This window comes from Salmo trutta, chromosome 21 (genome assembly GCF_901001165.1).
Source record: "Salmo trutta chromosome 21, fSalTru1.1, whole genome shotgun sequence".
In the NCBI taxonomy this organism is placed as follows: domain Eukaryota; kingdom Metazoa; phylum Chordata; class Actinopteri; order Salmoniformes; family Salmonidae; genus Salmo; species Salmo trutta.
The window spans coordinates 48658171-48676288 of record NC_042977.1 but is presented as its reverse complement, the minus strand read 5'-3'; the positions used below and the strand labels follow the sequence as shown (position 1 = coordinate 48676288).

Here is an 18118-nt window from a genome sequence, read left to right as displayed (position 1 = left end):
TTGATGGGGGCGTGCTGTGAACGACTGCATGCTTCCGTGAGAAGAGAGAGAAAGAGGAGGAGGAGGAGGAAAGAGAGCGAGAGGGAAGGGAGAATGAAAATTGGGCTCTGGATGTCACGAAACCCTCTGGACACGGTTCTGGTTATGTGTACATCTCAAATGGCACCAAATTCGGGACGTACCCTAAATTTCCCTAAACTAATATTATCCAAATGTACTGTAATTGAATTTTACACAAGAAAACAATCCCGTAACTGCTATAGAATGTGTATTGACATAAATATACATTGTTACTGAGTTCTGGGTTACGGTTATAACTTTTACCATATACTAAGTAACACCCTCATGAAAATACATTAACAAACAAAGAAATCAGATCATGACAATCCCTCACCAAAAAAATCAATTAATTAAATGTTGGTTTATTTTCAAAGTGTAAGAGAACAACATTATATGTGCATATATCATAATTGTGTGTTCTAAATATTTTTAATTTTGCAACTAGTCAAGCTACAGTATATACAAGACGTGGTGAATCGATCTCTCTCTGATGGTAGCTTGATGATAGGCTAGTGATACTGTATAACAGTAAATCTGGTCGGACTCATGCTGCTTGGGCTGAACAGACAATGAACAGCCCCCCTTCAGACTGCTTGTCAAAGGTTAGGGGGGTCAAATCCATTCCAATTCCGCAAGCAAACTGAAAACTCCAATTTTTTTAATAATTCCCAATTTTTCCACCATTGTATTTTCCCCAACGAGGATGGAAAATTTGACTTGGAATGTTAGTTTATTTCCAGAACCGATATGGTATTAGCCCGTTACCCGGCTGTCTATCGAAGACCCAAGACTTTGGTATAACCTGTATCAAAAGCAGAATGGTGACTCTTACAGTGTAATATCAACCAATCATTACATTAAAAACAACCATTGAAGATCCACATGTAAAAGAATATACACAATGTTATGCAGAGAATCACCATTTTTTTTGTTGTCGTCTTAAAATACAGTAAAGGTTAAACAACAAAAAAAACACTTAAATGTTACTGATATTCAATAAAGTAAAAGAAATAAAGTGATAATAATAATAAGAAGAACCCCGTCTGTCTAAATAGCAACAAATGTTGTTTGTTTTTTTATGTGAAAAATATACATCTAATTGTGATTGTAGTGGAAGTAGTAGATAGTAGCCTAAACATGTTTATTTATTATTTTTACCATGAAGTAGGGGGGGGGAAAGAAAACCTAAACAGTTAAATACAATTCAATAGGATCATATCTACTACATGTCCATTATGGACATTACATTAATGGACATGGTATGATCACGTCTTCTCATTGTCTATGTGAAATTACATCTCAGTATATATCACAGGGCCTGTATTCATGTATGTGTTTATGGATGTTTGTCAGTGTGTCTGTCACTATATACGCATGGTGTGTGTGTGTGTGTGTGTGTAACAGTCCGTCCTTACGAATGTGGCCCAGCCTCTAGCTTCCAGTCCCTCTGGCTCTGCGTGTCGGCGTCTCCCTGGATGCTGCCCGGGGTGGCGGAGGCAGCGGCGGCCGGGGACAGCGTTCTGCGCTGGCTGTGCATCGTGTTCCAGTGGCGCTTCAGGTCCGACGCTTTGATGAAGGCCTTTTCACAGGAGCCGCAGTTGAAAGGCCTCTCTCCTCGGTGCTGCCGCTCGTGATCTCGCAGGTGGGACTTGTGCTTGAAGGCCTTTTCACACATCTGGCATCCGAAGGGTCTTTCGTTGCTGTGGACCCTCTCATGACGCTTTAAGTCGGGACCTCGTATGAACGCCTTGCCACAGACCAGGCAGCGGTGTGGTTTAAAGCCCGTGTGAATCTTCAGGTGCTCTTTGAGGTGGGCCTGGGTGGTAAAGGTTTTGGGGCACACTTCGCAAGCGAACGGACGGTGGGCCAGGTGGGACTTGTCTTTCTTGGGGCCGTCTCCGCCTGGTTTCATTCCCGGGTGGATGCCGTCAGAGCGGTGGCCGTACAGCAGGTAGTCTAGCTTCATATCGCTGGAGGAGGAGGAAGAGGAGGTCCATCCGTGGGCGCTGTGGGGATCTTTAGACATGTTCCCACCGAAGTGAGGAGGGACCCCATGAGGTCCTCCAGAGCCCATGGCCTCCATCCCTCCATCGTAGAAGCTGTTCTTCCTCACCTCCTCCATTGCCAGCTCTTTGAGGATCGCGTCCTGGGCTCTCATACCGTCCCCTGGCGCCTGGTTCTCACGACTCAGCTTCATATTGGGCTCACGCTTCTGTGAACACAGGTTGTCGAGGAACGTGATCCCCAGGACCTGTCCGGATGACATCATGAGGTTGATGTCCTTTTTGCGGACGGCGAGCCTGGCGGTGTACATGTAATTGAGGACCTCCTCGAAGATGTCGGATCGGATGAAGTCGAGCTCCACGATGGAGTTGTCCACATCGTTCTGTTTTTTAAACAGCTTCTTGAAGTAGATGCTGCAGGCGGCCAGGACACAGCGGTGAGCTCTGAACTCAACGTTTTCAACCACAACCACAACGTCACAGTGGTCTCCTTCCATCCTCTGCTGGTTCAACATCTTCAAGAAGCTTGTCTTGTGATCGTAGTCGATGTATTTCAGGAATTCACCCATGATTGCAGGTTTATTTTTTTTAAAGGGTATTTACCTGCAGAAAAAAATAAAATGCAGTGTCCAATGGTAACTGGGAAAAAAAGTGTCTGTTTTATAATAGTTGGGTAACTTTTGGTAAATATTTAAAAAAAAATTCGAGTGTTAATTTAATTGTCGTGTCGAATATCAATAATAGCAGAGTGTTTATGTAGATTAGTAAGTACACGGCATACAAATCGGTCTCGGTCCAAAAATATATAACAATTGTCACACCAAAGCAAACTTCTGAAATGTGTTCGTTCGGCTGTTGCTTGGTATATATATTTATATATATATTTTAGTTCGTCAGTTCACATCAACGATGAACACAGCTGACCCGACGAGACAGAAAGCAGTAACAATGCCAAATCAGTCAAGCAGCAATCGGATTGGGGTGGGGGGGAGAAAAAAACAACAAAAAAAACACGAACTGTCGAAAAATACAGGTATCCACAATAAAATTCAATCCCAACGCATGGATAAAAAATGTTTTTGTATCCAGCGGTGAAAAATAAAACGGGTGTTTCCGCGAGTAAAGGATTATAAAAACGCCCTTGCGTAGCCTGTTATTTCTGCTACCACTGCTAACCGTACGTTTCACATTTCAGTGAGCCCAGCCATTTTGCCCAGCAAGCCTCCATTAGAAGGTTTTCCTTAACTTTATCCACGTTACAACACCAAACAGAACAGTTCATTTACACTGGTCGACGAAATGTGTAAATATAAGATTAGTCCGCTTCGAGAAGAAAAAAAAAATGTCTATACCAGAAACACGAATCCGGTTTGGTGTTGTCACGCAAGGCTGCAGTCGACGACGACGCAACCCTGGTCTTTCTGCCTCTTCCTCTTCTTGTTGTGGCCGTCAGCTCTCAGAGGAAGTGACGCTAGTGTTTCTGTCCTCTGTAGGACTGGAGGGGAATTACAGGCAGGTTCTCTACTCTTTCTCTCTAGCAATGTATGTAAATATGACCCTCATAAATCAATCCAAATTAGTCCCCCACCCAAAAAACAAACAAAAAAACTCCGGTAAACTTTCAAGTGCCTTCTGGTAAACTTGATATTGTGTGGCTTGGGTTCTGAACTGCTCATACCCCTCCCCCCTGCATCTACATGACTCAGTTCCCCTCCCATCAACATGACTCAGTTCCCCCATCTACATGACTCAGTTCCCCCCATCTACATGACTCAGTTCCCCCCCATCTACATGACTCAGTTCCCCCATCTACATGACTCAGTTCCCCCCCATCTACATGACTCAGTTCCCCCATCTACATGACTCAGTTCCCCTCCCATCTACATGACTCAGTTCCCCCATCTACATGACCCAGTTCCCCTCCCATCTACATGACTCAGTTCCCCCATCTACATGACTCAGTTCCCCCCCATCTACATGACTCAGTTCCCCCATCTACATGACTCAGTTCCCCCCCATCTACATGACTCAGTTCCCCCATCTACATGACTCAGTTCCCCCCCATCTACATGACTCAGTTCCCCCATCTACATGACTCAGTTCCCCTCCCATCTACATGACTCAGTTCCCCCATCTACATGACCCAGTTCCCCTCCCATCTACATGACTCAGTTCCCCCATCTACATGACTCAGTTCCCCCCCATCTACATGACTCAGTTCCCCCCCATCTACATGACTCAGTTCCCTCCCATCTACATGACTCAGTTCCCTCCATCTACATGGCTCAGTTCCCCCCATCTACATGACTCATTTCCCCCCCATCTACATGACTCAGTTCCCCTCCCATCTACATGACTCAGTTCCCCCATCTACATGACTCAGTTCCCCTCCCATCTACATGACTTAGTTCCCCCATCTACATGACCCAGTTCCCCTCCCATCTACATGACTCAGTTCCCCCATCTACATGACTCAGTTCCCCCCCATCTACATGACTCAGTTCCCCCATCTACATGACTCAGTTCCCTCCCATCTACATGACTCAGTTCCCTCCATCTACATGACTCAGTTTCCCCATCTACATGACTCAGTTCCCCCCATCTACATGACTCAGTTCCCCCCATCTACATGACTCAGTTCCCCCATCTACATGACTCAGTTCCCCCCCATCTACATGACTCAGTTCCCCCATCTACATGACTCAGTTCCCCCCCATCTACATGACTCAGTTCCCCCATCTACATGACTCAGTTCCCCTCCCATCTACATGACTCAGTTCCCCCATCTACATGACCCAGTTCCCCTCCCATCTACATGACTCAGTTCCCCCATCTACATGACTCAGTTCCCCCCCATCTACATGACTCAGTTCCCCCATCTACATGACTCAGTTCCCTCCCATCTACATGACTCAGTTCCCTCCATCTACATGACTCAGTTCCCCCATCTACATGACTCAGTTCCCCCCATCTACATGACTCAGTTCCCCCCCATCTACATGACTCAGTTCCCCCATCTACATGACTCAGTTCCCCCCCATCTACATGACTCAGTTCCCCCATCTACATGACTCAGTTCCCCCCCATCTACATGACTCAGTTCCCCCATCTACATGACTCAGTTCCCCTCCCATCTACATGACTCAGTTCCCCCATCTACATGACCCAGTTCCCCTCCCATCTACATGACTCAGTTCCCTCCCATCTACATGACTCAGTTCCCTCCATCTACATGACTCAGTTCCCCCCATCTACATGACTCAGTTCCCCCCCATCTACATGACTCAGTTCCCCTCCCATCTACATGACTCAGTTCCCCCATCTACATGACTCAGTTCCCTCCATCTACATGACTCAGTTCCCTCCATCTACATGACTCAGTTCCCCTCCCATCTACATGACTCAGTTCCCCTCCCATCTACATGACTCAGTTCCCCCCATCTACATGACTCAGTTCCCCCCATCTACATGACTCAGTTCCCCCATCTACATGACTCAGTTCCCCCCCATCTACATGACTCAGTTCCCCCATCTACATGACTCAGTCCCTCCATCTACATGACTCAGTTCCCCTCCCATCTACATGACTCAGTTCCCCTCCCATCTACATGACTCAGTTCCCCAATCTACATGACTCAGTTCCCCTCCCATCTACATGACTCAGTTCACCTCCCATCTACATGACTCAGTTCCCCCATCTACATGACTCAGTTCCCCCCCATCTACATGACTCAGTTCCCCCATCTACATGACTCAGTTCCCTCCATCTACATGAGTCAGTTCCCCCATGTACATGACTCAGTTCCCCCCATTTACATTACTTATTTCCCCCCATCTACATGACTCAGTTCCCTCCATCTACATGACTCAGTTCCCCCCAGCTACATGACTCAGTTCGCCCCCATCTACATGACTCAGTTCCCCCATGTACATGACTCAGTTCCCCTCCATTTACATTACTTATTTCCCCCCATCTACATGACTCAGTTCCCTCCATCTACATGACTCAGTTCCCCCCAGCTACATGACTCAGTTCCCCTCCCATCTACATGACTCAGTTCCCCTCCCATCTACATGACTCAGTTCCCCCATCTACATGACTCAGTTCCCCCCATCTACATGACTCAGTTCCCCCCCATCTACATGACTCAGTTCCCCCCATCTACATGACTCAGTTCCCCCCCATCTACATGACTCAGTTCCCCTCCATCTACATGACTCAGTTCCCCTCCCATCTACATGACTCAGTTCCCCCCATCTACATGACTCAGTTCCCCTGCATCTACATGACTCAGTTCCCCTCCATCTACATGACTCAGTTCTCCCCATCTACATGACTCAGATCCCCCCATCTACATGACTCAGTTCCCCTCCATCTACATGACTCAGTTCCCCTCCCATCTACATGACTCAGTTCCCCTCCCATCTACATGACTCAGTTCCCTCCCATCTACATGACTCAGTTCCCCTCCATCTACATGACTCAGTTCCCCCATCTACATGACTCAGTTCCCTCCATCTACATGACTCAGTTCCCTCCATCTACATGACTCAGTTCCCCCCCATCTACATGACTCAGTTCCCCCCATCTACATGACTCAGTTCCCCCCATCTACATGACTCAGTTCCCCCCATCTACATGACTCAGTTCCCCCCATCTACATGATTCAGTTCCCCCCCATCTACATGACTCAGTTCCCTCCATCTACATGACTCAGTTCCCCCCATCTATATGACTCAGTTCCCCTCCATCTACATGACTCAGTTCCCCCCATCTACATGACTCAGTTCCCCCCATCTACATGACTCAGTTCCCCCCATCTACATGACTCAGTTCCCCCCATCTACATGACTCAGTCCCACCCCATCTACATGACTCAGTACCCCCCATCTACATGACTCAGTTCCCCCCATCTACATGACTCAGTTCCCCTCCCATCTACATGACTCAGTCCCCCCCATCTACATGACTCAGTACCCCCCATCTACATGACTCAGTTCCCCCATCTACATGACTCAGTTCCTCCCATCTACATGACTCAGTTCCCCCATCTACATGACTCAGTTCCCCTCCCATCTACATGACTCAGTTCCCCTCCCATCTACATGACTCAGTCCCCCCATCTACATGACTCAGTTCCCCCATCTACATGACTCAGTTCCCCTCCCATCTACATGACTCAGTTCCCTCCATCTACATGACTCAGTTCCCCTCCCATCTACATGACTCAGTCCCCCCCATCTACATGACTCAGTTCCCCCATCTACATGACTCAGTTCCCCCCATCTACATGACTCAGTTCCCCCCATCTACATGACTCAGTTCCCCCATCTACATGACTCAGTTCCCCTCCCATCTACATGACTCAGTTCCCCTCCCATCTACATGACTCAGTTCCCCCCATCTACATGACTCAGTTCCCCCCCATCTACATGACTCAGTTCCCCTCCCATCTACATGACTCAGTTCCCCCATCTACATGACTCAGTTCCCCTCCCATCTACATGACTCAGTTCCCCTCCCATCTACATGACTCAGTTCCCCCCATCTACATGACTCAGTTCCCCTCCCATCTACATGACTCAGTTCCCCTCCCATCTACATGACTCAGTTCCCCCCATCTACATGACTCAGTTCCCCCCATCTACATTACTATTTATCCCTATCTACAACACTAATTTCCCCCATCCACATGACCAATTCCCCCCAATCTACATGACTCATTGTCCCCATTTCTATGACTCATTGTCCCAATCTCTATGACTCATCCCAGCCCCCCCATCTACATGACTAATCCCCCATCTACATGACTAATCCCCCCATCTACATGACTAATCCCCATCTACATGACTAATCCCCCATCTACACAACTAATCCCCCCATCTACATGACTAATCCTCCATCTACATGACTAATCCCCCATCATCATGACTAATCACCCATCTACATGACTAATCCCCCATCTACATGACTAATCCCCCATCTACATGACTAATCCCCCATCTACATGAATAATCCCCCATCTACATGACTAATCCCCCATCTACATGACTAATCCCCCCATCTACATGACTAATCCCCCCATCTACATGACTAATCCCCCCATCTACATGACTAATCCCCCATCTACATGACTAATCCCCCATCTACATGACTAATCCCCCCATCTACATGACTAATCCCCCCATCTACACGACTAATCCCCCCATCTACACGACTAATCCCCCCATTTACATGACTAATCCTCCATCTACATGACTAATCCCCCATCTACATGACTAATCCCCCATCTACACGACTAATCCCCCCATCTACATGACTAATCCCCCATCTACATGACTAATCCCCCATCTACATGACTAATCCCCCCATCTACATGACTAATCCCCCCATCTACACGACTAATCCCCCATCTACACGACTAATCCCCCCATCTACATGACTAATCCCCCCATCTACATGACTAATCCCCCATCTACATGACTAATCCCCCCATCTACATGACTAATCCCCCCATCTACACGACTAATCCCACATCTACACGACTAATCCCCCCATCTACATGACTAATCCCCCATCTACATGACTAATCCCCCATCTACATGACTAATCCCCCCATCTACATGACTAATCCCCCCATCTACACGACTAATCCCCCAATCTACACAACTAATCCCCCATCTACACGACTAATCCCCCATCTACATGACTAATCCCCTCATCTACATGACTAATCCCCCCATATACCCAAAGTGCCCCCGGCATTTTGACTCTGTACCGGTACCCCCCTGTATATAGCCTCCACATTGACTCTGTACCGGTACCCCCTGTATATAGCCTCCACATTGACTCTGTACCGGTACCCCCTGTATATAGCCTCCACATTGACTCTGTACCGGTACCCCCTGTATATAGCCTCCACATTGACTCTGTACAGGTACCCCCCTGTATATAGCCTCCACATTGACTCTGTACAGGTACCCCCTGTATATAACCTCCACATTGACTCTGTACCGTAACACCCTGTATATAGCCTCCACATTGACTCTGTACCGTAACACCCTGTATATAGCCTCCACACTGACTCTGTACAGGTACCCCCTGTATATAGTCTCCACATTGACTCTGTACAGGTACCCCCTGTATATAGCCTCCACATTGACTCTGTACAGGTACCCCCTGTATATAGCCTCCACATTGACTCTGTACCAGTACCCCCTGTATATAGCCTCCACATTGACTCTGTACCGTAACACCCTGTATATAGCCTCCACATTGACTCTGTACCGTAACACCCTGTATATAGCCTCCACATTGACTCTGTACCGTAACACCCTGTAGATAGCCTCCACATTGGCTCTGTACCGGTACCCCCTGTATATAGTCTCGCTATTGTTATTTTACTTGTTACTTTTATTTCTTATTCTTATCTGTATTTTTTAGAACAGCATTTTTGTTTAGGGGCTCGTCAGTAAGCATTTCACTGTAAGGTCTACATCTGTTGCATTCGGCGTATGTGACTAATAAAATTTGATTTGATGAATCACCCCCCCATCTACATGACTCACCCCCCCATCTAACACAACACCTCCCCAATCTACATGACTCATCTTTATTTTGGTCTGTATACTGTAATTTAGCTTTTATATGATGTCTACAACATCATATAAACATCATTATATTTTACAAGACAAGTATGTAAAGTTGATACATCCACTGAAGACAACACAAACAACTAATAATATAATATAATCAATATTTTATTAAAAAAAGAAAATGACAAAATAAAATCACAATCATATGCATTTGCCACTTTGTATTATTTCATTGTCTGTTGAGTCTGGAACATCACTGTACGTGAATAGTTGCAGCTGTGTTGTGTTGCAGAAACTATACTAACGGAACTGGCTTTGGGGTGAAGTTTACCCTAGGTACACATCTAGGATTAGTTTCTCCTCCCCTAATCTTAAACTTAAAGTGTAACTGTAACTAACTGTCCAGTGTTTCCAGATTTCTATGAAATATGACCTATAATTAATTACAAGACGAAGGAAATTGTTTTCGTTCCATTTAAAAAAAATAAAAATTAAGTATGTTAAAAAGTATCTTTTCTTTTTTTGGAACGTTGTGGGCGTACCCCAACTACAGAATATTAATGCAAATAGACTGCTGATTGGCCAGCTCATCCTCCTCAAGAGGATGACATCATCCTCTGAGGAAATAGCAAGTATTTTTGAAACAGTCTGAGATGCAAGCTTGAGGTGGATTGTTTTTTGTTGTTGTTTTTTTTATCACCAATTTATGGCCACAAATACAAGTACAGTATATTTTTTATTCATTTAACTAGGCAAGAAGAAGAAATTCTTATTTTCAATGACGTCCTAGGAACAGTGGGTTAACTGCCTTGTTCAGGGGCAGAACGACAGATTTTTACCTTGTCAGCTCAGGGATTCAATCTTGCAACCTTTTGGTTACTAGTCCAACGCTCCAACCACTAGGCTAGCTGCCGCCCCGGTATAGGATGAATCAACAAGATTGTTTGGGTATGAGTTAACAGAAAATGAACTTTTAAAAGTGAGATTTTCCCTGGACAGTTACTTTAACCATAGTGTGGGGGAAATCGAAAACTGACCCAAGATCAGTGTCTAGGGGCATCTTCACGATTGATTGACAGATAGATCAGATCAACTACTTGGCTTTTATGTGTCCCAAATATCACCCTTTCCTCTATATAGCGTACTACTTTCAACCAGGGTCCATAGGGCTATAGGGGTACTACTATTGACCAGGGACCATAGGGCTATAGGGGGTACTACTTTCAACCAGGAACCATAGGGCTATAGGGGGTACTACTTTCAACCAGGAACCATAGGGCTATAGGGGGTACTACTTTCAACCAGGGACCATAGGGGGTACTACTTTCAACCAGGGATCATAGGGCTATAGGGGGTACTACTATTGACCAGGACCCATAGGGCTATAGGGGGTACTACTATTGACCAGGACCCATGTCTCAAATACAGCCTGGGTGCTAGACTGGCACACATACCATATCAAATACATTTTTTGTCATTTAGCAGACGCTCTTATCCAGAGCAACTTACAGTAGTGAATGCATACATTTCATACATATATATTTTTTTCTGTACTGGCCCCCCGTGGGAATCAAACCCACAACCCTGGCGTTGCAAACACCATGCTCTACCAACTGAGCTACAGGGAAGGCCTGGGTGCAAGACTGTTTGTGCTATCATACCAACTCAATTATTGTCATGCCAAACAATTAGTGATAAGGAGTTGGCAAGAGCACAAAGAGACTGGCACGCAGGCTGTCTCAAATATAGCCTGGGTGCTAGACTGGAACACAGGCTGTCTCAAATATGCTGAATCAAATGATTAAAATCAATTATTCAAATATGCTGTATTAAATGATTAAATCAATTATTCAAATCAATTATTCAAATATTCGGAATCAAATGATTCAAATCTATAATTTAAATGATTCAAATCAATGATTCAAATAGCTGAATCATTTGATCCATGGAGGATGGGAAAATAAAAAAAATAAAAAAACAATTTGTAACTGAATATAGAAGATATAATCTGCATTTGTTTGTATTTTTTTGTTGCCTAGGAAAGCACATGTACGCACAGTACTTGTCCATGTTGAACTAATATATTTCTATTTTTAACTGTAAATCTCTGAGGTGTGATGGAGTGGAGAAGATGTTGGCTCTATTTGCTAGGTTATTATAATGTCGTGTGCTCTAATATGTCACAAACAGCCGACAGCAGTTGACCCATTTGGAGTGATGCTTTTTTATTTCATAAATAAAATAAACAATGCTGCTATAATAATTAACTGATTAAAATATCATTTTAAAACTCATCCAAAATCGGTAATAAGGCGGTGAATGAATCAATCATTTTGGCCTATTGTAGAGTTCAGTGTGGAGGTGGGTGGATAAATTAACCTGTTTGTTTACCATATGACAGTATGGGAGTAGTAATCTGATATCATTGTTTACCATATGACAGTATGGGAGTAGTAATCTGATATCATTGTTTACCATATGACAGTATGGGAGTAGTAATCTGATATCATTGTTTACCATATGACAGTATGGGAGTAGTAATCTGATATCATTGTTTACCATATGACAGTTTGGGATTAGTAATCTGATATAATTGTTTATAATCTGAGAGTATGGGATTAGTAATCTGATATAATTGTTTATAATCTGAGAGTATGGGAGTAGTAATCTGATAGAATTGTTTATAATCTGAGAGTATGGGAGTAGTAATCTGATATAAATATTTTTCATAATAATGCTAAACTGCTTAGTTTTGCTCATGCAATATTGATGTTGATAATCACGGATGAGACTGACGATAGGAATGTTAAACTCTAACCACATCATTACACTTTTTTTCCTCGCGTTGAGACATCAACGGGATGATTTAGACAAAGTCCAAGTTAAGCACATGGATCGGGGCCCACAGAAAGCAAAGCATAGAATTACAATCTTCTTATGCCATCATTGACTTGAATGGGGAGGCCCGTTCTATAAATTATATTTCTATGGAAGCAGAGTCTGTCTGTAGAACAATATGCTGGCTCTATAGTCTCTACTGTAGTTCTAACAGGCCCAGCAGGCAGCACAGTAATGTAATGAAGTCCATCATGACGCTGGAGGTTGGAGTGCGAGTCCTTATACCAGGCGGATATAGAACTGTCTTTACTCCTAAAAACAGAGACAGAGAGAAAGAGTGTTGGTTAGTACATTCACTAGAATTGGAGCAACATAGGAAACGGCAACAGTATCGGAGGCAGATTAGGTGAGGCCATGGCAGTGCCATGCTGATTCCATCTCTCTGTAAATTACCGTGGAAACATAACACAGGGCAGGATACTGGAATTGGAAAGAGGTCAGATCATTTAAGGGCCAGTTTACTGGACATAGATTAATCCTGGACTAAAGCAAGCATCTCTCTCACTCTCTGAAAGTACATTTGGGTCTAGTACTAGGCTTAATCTGTGTCCAAGAAACTGACCCTTAACATTTTGGAAATGTTAATGATGCTGACTAACAGACAGTAACAGCACGGGAAGCTCGCATGGCACGGCAGCACACACAGGACTGACCTCACATAGCTGAGGACAAGGAGACCTCAGAGAGCTGAGGACAAGGCCAAGGAGACCTCACAGAGCTGAGGGCAAGGCCATGGAGACCTCTCAGTCTTGTTATGAGTCATGCAAACCAGACACGCACACGTGAACACACGCACATGCACACACACAAACGTGAACACGCACACACACACACACACACACACACACACACACACACACACACACACACACACACACACACACACACACACACACACACACACACACACACACACACACACACACACGTTTATTATTTCAATCAGAAGCTAATGTGCACTACATTAGCACCCATGGCCCATAGGATGTAGTGCACTACTTCTACCAGGGCCCATAGGATGTAGTGCACTACTTCTACAATGGCCCATAGGATGTAGTGCACTACTTCTACCATGGCCCATAGGATGTAGTGCACTACTTCTACCGGGACCCATAGGCTGTAGTGCACTACTTCTACCAGGGCCCATAGGATGTAGTGCACTACTTCTACCATGGCCCATAGGATGTAGTGCACTACTTCTACCATGGCCCATAGGATGTAGTGCACTACTTCTACCGGGACCCATAGGCTGTAGTGCACTACTTCTACCAGGGCCCATAGGATGTAGTGCACTACTTCTACCGGGACCCATAGGATGTAGTGCACTACTTCTACCAGGGCCCATAGGATGTAGTGCACTATTTGTGACCAGGGCCCATAGGATGTAGTGCACTACTTGTGACCAGGGCCCATAGGATGTAGTGCACTACTTCTACCATGGCCCATAGGATGTAGTGCACTACTTGTGACCAGGGCCCATAGGATGTAGTGCACTACTTGTGACCAGGGCCCATAGGATGTAGTGCACTACTTGTGACCAGGGCCCATAGGGCTCTGTATAACGGAACAGGCTAGGGGGCCAAATGATCCAATGCCTAGAAACACTCAGATAGGAAGAGTTAATGTCATGAAGGTCAAAGGTTAAGGTCGACACCATGGAGATCGTAAAGAGGTCGACACCATGGAGATCGTAAAGAGGTCGACACCATGGAGATCGTAAAGAGGTCGACACCATGGAGATCGTAAAGAGGTCAACACCATGGAGATCGTAAAGAGGTCGACACCATGGAGATCGTAAAGAGGTCGACACCATGGAGATCGTAAAGAGGTCGACACCATGGAGATCGTAAAGAGGTCGACACCATGGAGATCGTAAAGAGGTCAACACCATGGAGATCGTAAAGAGGTCGACACCATGGAGATCGTAAAGAGGTCATCACCATGGAGATCGTAAAGAGGTCAACACCATGGAGATCGTAAAGAGGTCGACACCATGGAGATCGTAAAGAGGTCAACACCATGGAGATCGTAAAGAGGTCGACACCATGGAGATCGTAAAGAGGTCAACACCATGGAGATCGTAAAGAGGTCGACACCATGGAGATCGTAAAGAGGTCGACACCATGGAGATCGTAAAGAGGTCGACACCATGGAGATCGTAAAGAGGTCGACACCATGGAGATCGTAAAGAGGTCGACACCATGGAGATCGTAAAGAGGTCATCACCATGGAGATCGTAAAGAGGTCAACACCATGGAGATCGTAAAGAGGTCGACACCATGGAGATCGTAAAGAGGTCGACACCATGGAGATCATAAAGAGGTCGACACCATGGAGATCGTAAAGAGGTCATCACCATGGAGATCGTAAAGAGGTCAACACCATGGAGATCGTAAAGAGGTCGACACCATGGAGATCGTAAAGAGGTCGACACCATGGAGATCGTAAAGAGGTCAACACCATGGAGATCGTAAAGAGGTCGACACCATGGAGATCGTAAAGAGGTCAACACCATGGAGATCGTAAAGAGGTCGACACCATGGAGATCGTAAAGAGGTCGACACCATGGAGATCGTAAAGAGGTCGACACCATGGAGATCGTAAAGAGGTCGACACCATGGAGATCGTAAAGAGGTCGACACCATGGAGATCGTAAAGAGGTCATCACCATGGAGATCGTAAAGAGGTCGACACCATGGAGATCGTAAAGAGGTCGACACCATGGAGATCGTAAAGAGGTCGACACCATGGAGATCGTAAAGAGGTCGACACCATGGAGATCGTAAAGAGGTCATCACCATGGAGATCGTAAAGAGGTCAACACCATGGAGATCGTAAAGAGGTCGACACCATGGAGATCGTAAAGAGGTCGACACCATGGAGATCGTAAAGAGGTCAACACCTTGAAAGCATGTCTACTGAAAAGATGTTGAAATGAAAGGAACAAACCAGCATCACGCCTGTCAACCAAACAGAATTCATCAACGGAAAAAACTACAGAACGTCAGAATACTGGAACACAACACGATCAGTAGGGTTCAACTACAGAACGTCAGAATACTGGAACACAACACGATCAGTAGGGTTCAACTACAGAACGTCAGAATACTGGAACACAACACGATCAGTAGGGTTCAACTACAGAACGTCAGAATACTGGAACACAACACGATCAGTAGGGTTCAACTACAGAACGTCAGAATACTGGAACACAACACGATCAGTAGGGTTCAACTACAGAACGTCAGAATACTGGAACACAACACGATCAGTAGGGTTCAACTACAGAACGTCAGAATACTGGAACACAACACGATCAGTAGGGTTCAACTACAGAACGTCAGAATACTGGAACACAACACGATCAGTAGGGTTCAACTACAGAACGTCAGAATACTGGAACACAACACGATCAGTAGGGTTCAACTACAGAACGTCAGAATACTGGAACACAACACGATCAGTAGGGTTCAACTACAGAACGTCAGAATACTGGAACACAACACGATCAGTAGGGTTCAACTACAGAACGTCAGAATACTGGAACACAACACGATCAGTAGGGTTCAACTACAGAACGTCAGAATACTGGAACACAACACGATCAGTAGGGTTCAACTACAGAACGTCAGAATACTGGAACACAACACGATCAGTAGGGTTCAACTACAGAACGTCAGAATACTGGAACACAACACGATCAGTAGGGTTCAACTACAGAACGTCAGAATACTGGAACACAACACGATCAGTAGGGTTCAACTACAGAACGTCAGAATACTGGAACACAACACGATCAGTAGGGTTCAACTACAGAACGTCAGAATACTGGAACACAACACGATCAGTAGGGTTCAACTACAGAACGTCAGAATACTGGAACACAACACGATCAGTAGGGTTCAACTACAGAACGTCAGAATACTGGAACACAACACAATCAGTAGGGTTCAACTACAGAACGTCAGAATACTGGAACACAACACGATCAGTAGGGTTCAACTACAGAACGTCAGAATACTGGAACACAACATGATCAAGAGTTTTAGTCCCTTTGTGACGTCAACACTTCCTCTAGTGAAATCTGGGCTACATCAGCGAGTTTTAGTCTTTTTGTGACGTCAACACTTCCTTTTGAGAGGTCAGTAAATCACAGGAGATCTTTTCCCACATAATTGTCCATGTAGTTTTCCCTCTAGATTTCATTAGTAAGTTAACTGACTGATTTGACTAAGCGTGTGAGGCACATCCAAGCCAGTGTACATAGATCAAAGTCCATACAGATGGATGGGTTAAGTAAGCAGAACGGCAACTGATTGCTTTGTGATAAGAAACCTGCGGGCATACATTTCCAGTGGGCATACATTGGCTGAGTGATTTCAATGCATTTGCCAGTGTCTGCAAGTGGAAAACTCAGCCGGGAAGGACAGTAGATGCATAGAGTTGACAGCTAGACGTACAAGTGTCTTCACACAGTATTAGCATCCATTGACTTTTTCCACATTTTGTTGTGTTACAAAAGTGAGATTAAAATGGATTTAATTGTCACTTTTTTTTGTTGTTGTCAACGATTTACACAAAATACTCTGTAATGTCAAAGTAGAAGAAAAACATTTCTAGCATTTGTAAAGAAAACTTAAATAAATAAAATAAAGACTAATACACTTTAATTAGATAAATATTCCACCCCCTGAATCAATACATGTTAGAATCACCTTTGGCAGTGATTACAGCTTATTTTGTCTTTCTTGTTAAGTCTAAGAGGTTTGCACACCTGAAGTGTCGGTGGGTGAGTCAGGCATGTCACGAGGAGAGACGGAAGGAGGAGGTGGGGAGTGGAAGTCAGCGAGTGTAGCTATTGGCTAGAAGGTACCTAGAACTTGACTAGTACACTAGTTACGTCAACCGGATAATTAAGCCATGTCTGTCACATTACATATCAATAGATACATACATAGATGCATGTTATGTACAGTGCCTAGGGAAAATATTCAGACCACTGGACTTTTTCCACTTTTTGTTACATTACAGTCTTATTCTAAAATGGATTAAATATTTTTTTTCTTCCATCAGCAATCTACACACAATACCCCATAATTACAAAGCAAAAACTGTTTTTTTAGAAAAGTTGGCAAATTTATGAAAAATAAAATACTGTAATACCTTATTTACATAAGTATTCAGACCCTTTGCTATGAGACTCTAAATTGAGCTCAGGTGCATCTTGTTTCCATTGATCATCCTTGATGTTCCTACAACTTGACTGGAGTCCACCTGTGGTAAATTCAATCGATTGGATATGATTTGGAAAGGCACACACCTGTCTATATAAGGTCCCACAGTTGACAGTTCATGTCAGACCAAAAACCAAGCCATGAGTTTGAAGGAATTGTCCGTAGAGCTCCGAGACAGGATTGTGTTGAGGCACAGATCTGGGGAAGGGTACCAAAATAATTCTGCAGCATTGAAGGTTGCCAAGAACACAGTGGCCTACATCATTCTTAAATGGAAGAAGTTTGGAACCACCAAGACTCTTAGAGCTGGCTGCCCGGCCAAACTGA

General features: G+C 44.6%; 2 protein-coding genes across 2 annotated transcripts in view; both read right to left on the bottom strand.

The window, feature by feature from the left end:
* Nucleotides 1–391: 391 nt before the first annotated feature.
* On the bottom strand, nt 392–3510 carry LOC115157598 (zinc finger and BTB domain-containing protein 14). Its single transcript, XM_029705985.1, has 2 exons — nt 3416–3510; nt 392–2666 (listed from the first exon to the last, which is right to left on the bottom strand). Exon 2 carries the CDS (start codon nt 2630–2632, stop codon nt 1472–1474), a length of 1161 nt encoding a protein of 386 aa, XP_029561845.1. The 5' UTR covers nt 2633–2666; nt 3416–3510; the 3' UTR covers nt 392–1471.
* An 8357-nt stretch (nt 3511–11867) lies between these two features.
* LOC115156482 (band 4.1-like protein 3) overlaps nt 11868–18118 on the bottom strand; it is a 54397-nt gene continuing 48146 nt past the window's right edge. The window contains exon 14 of the mRNA XM_029703903.1: nt 11868–12809. The gene's annotated coding sequence lies outside the window, so the exon portion shown is untranslated. The remainder of the gene's footprint in view (nt 12810–18118) is intronic.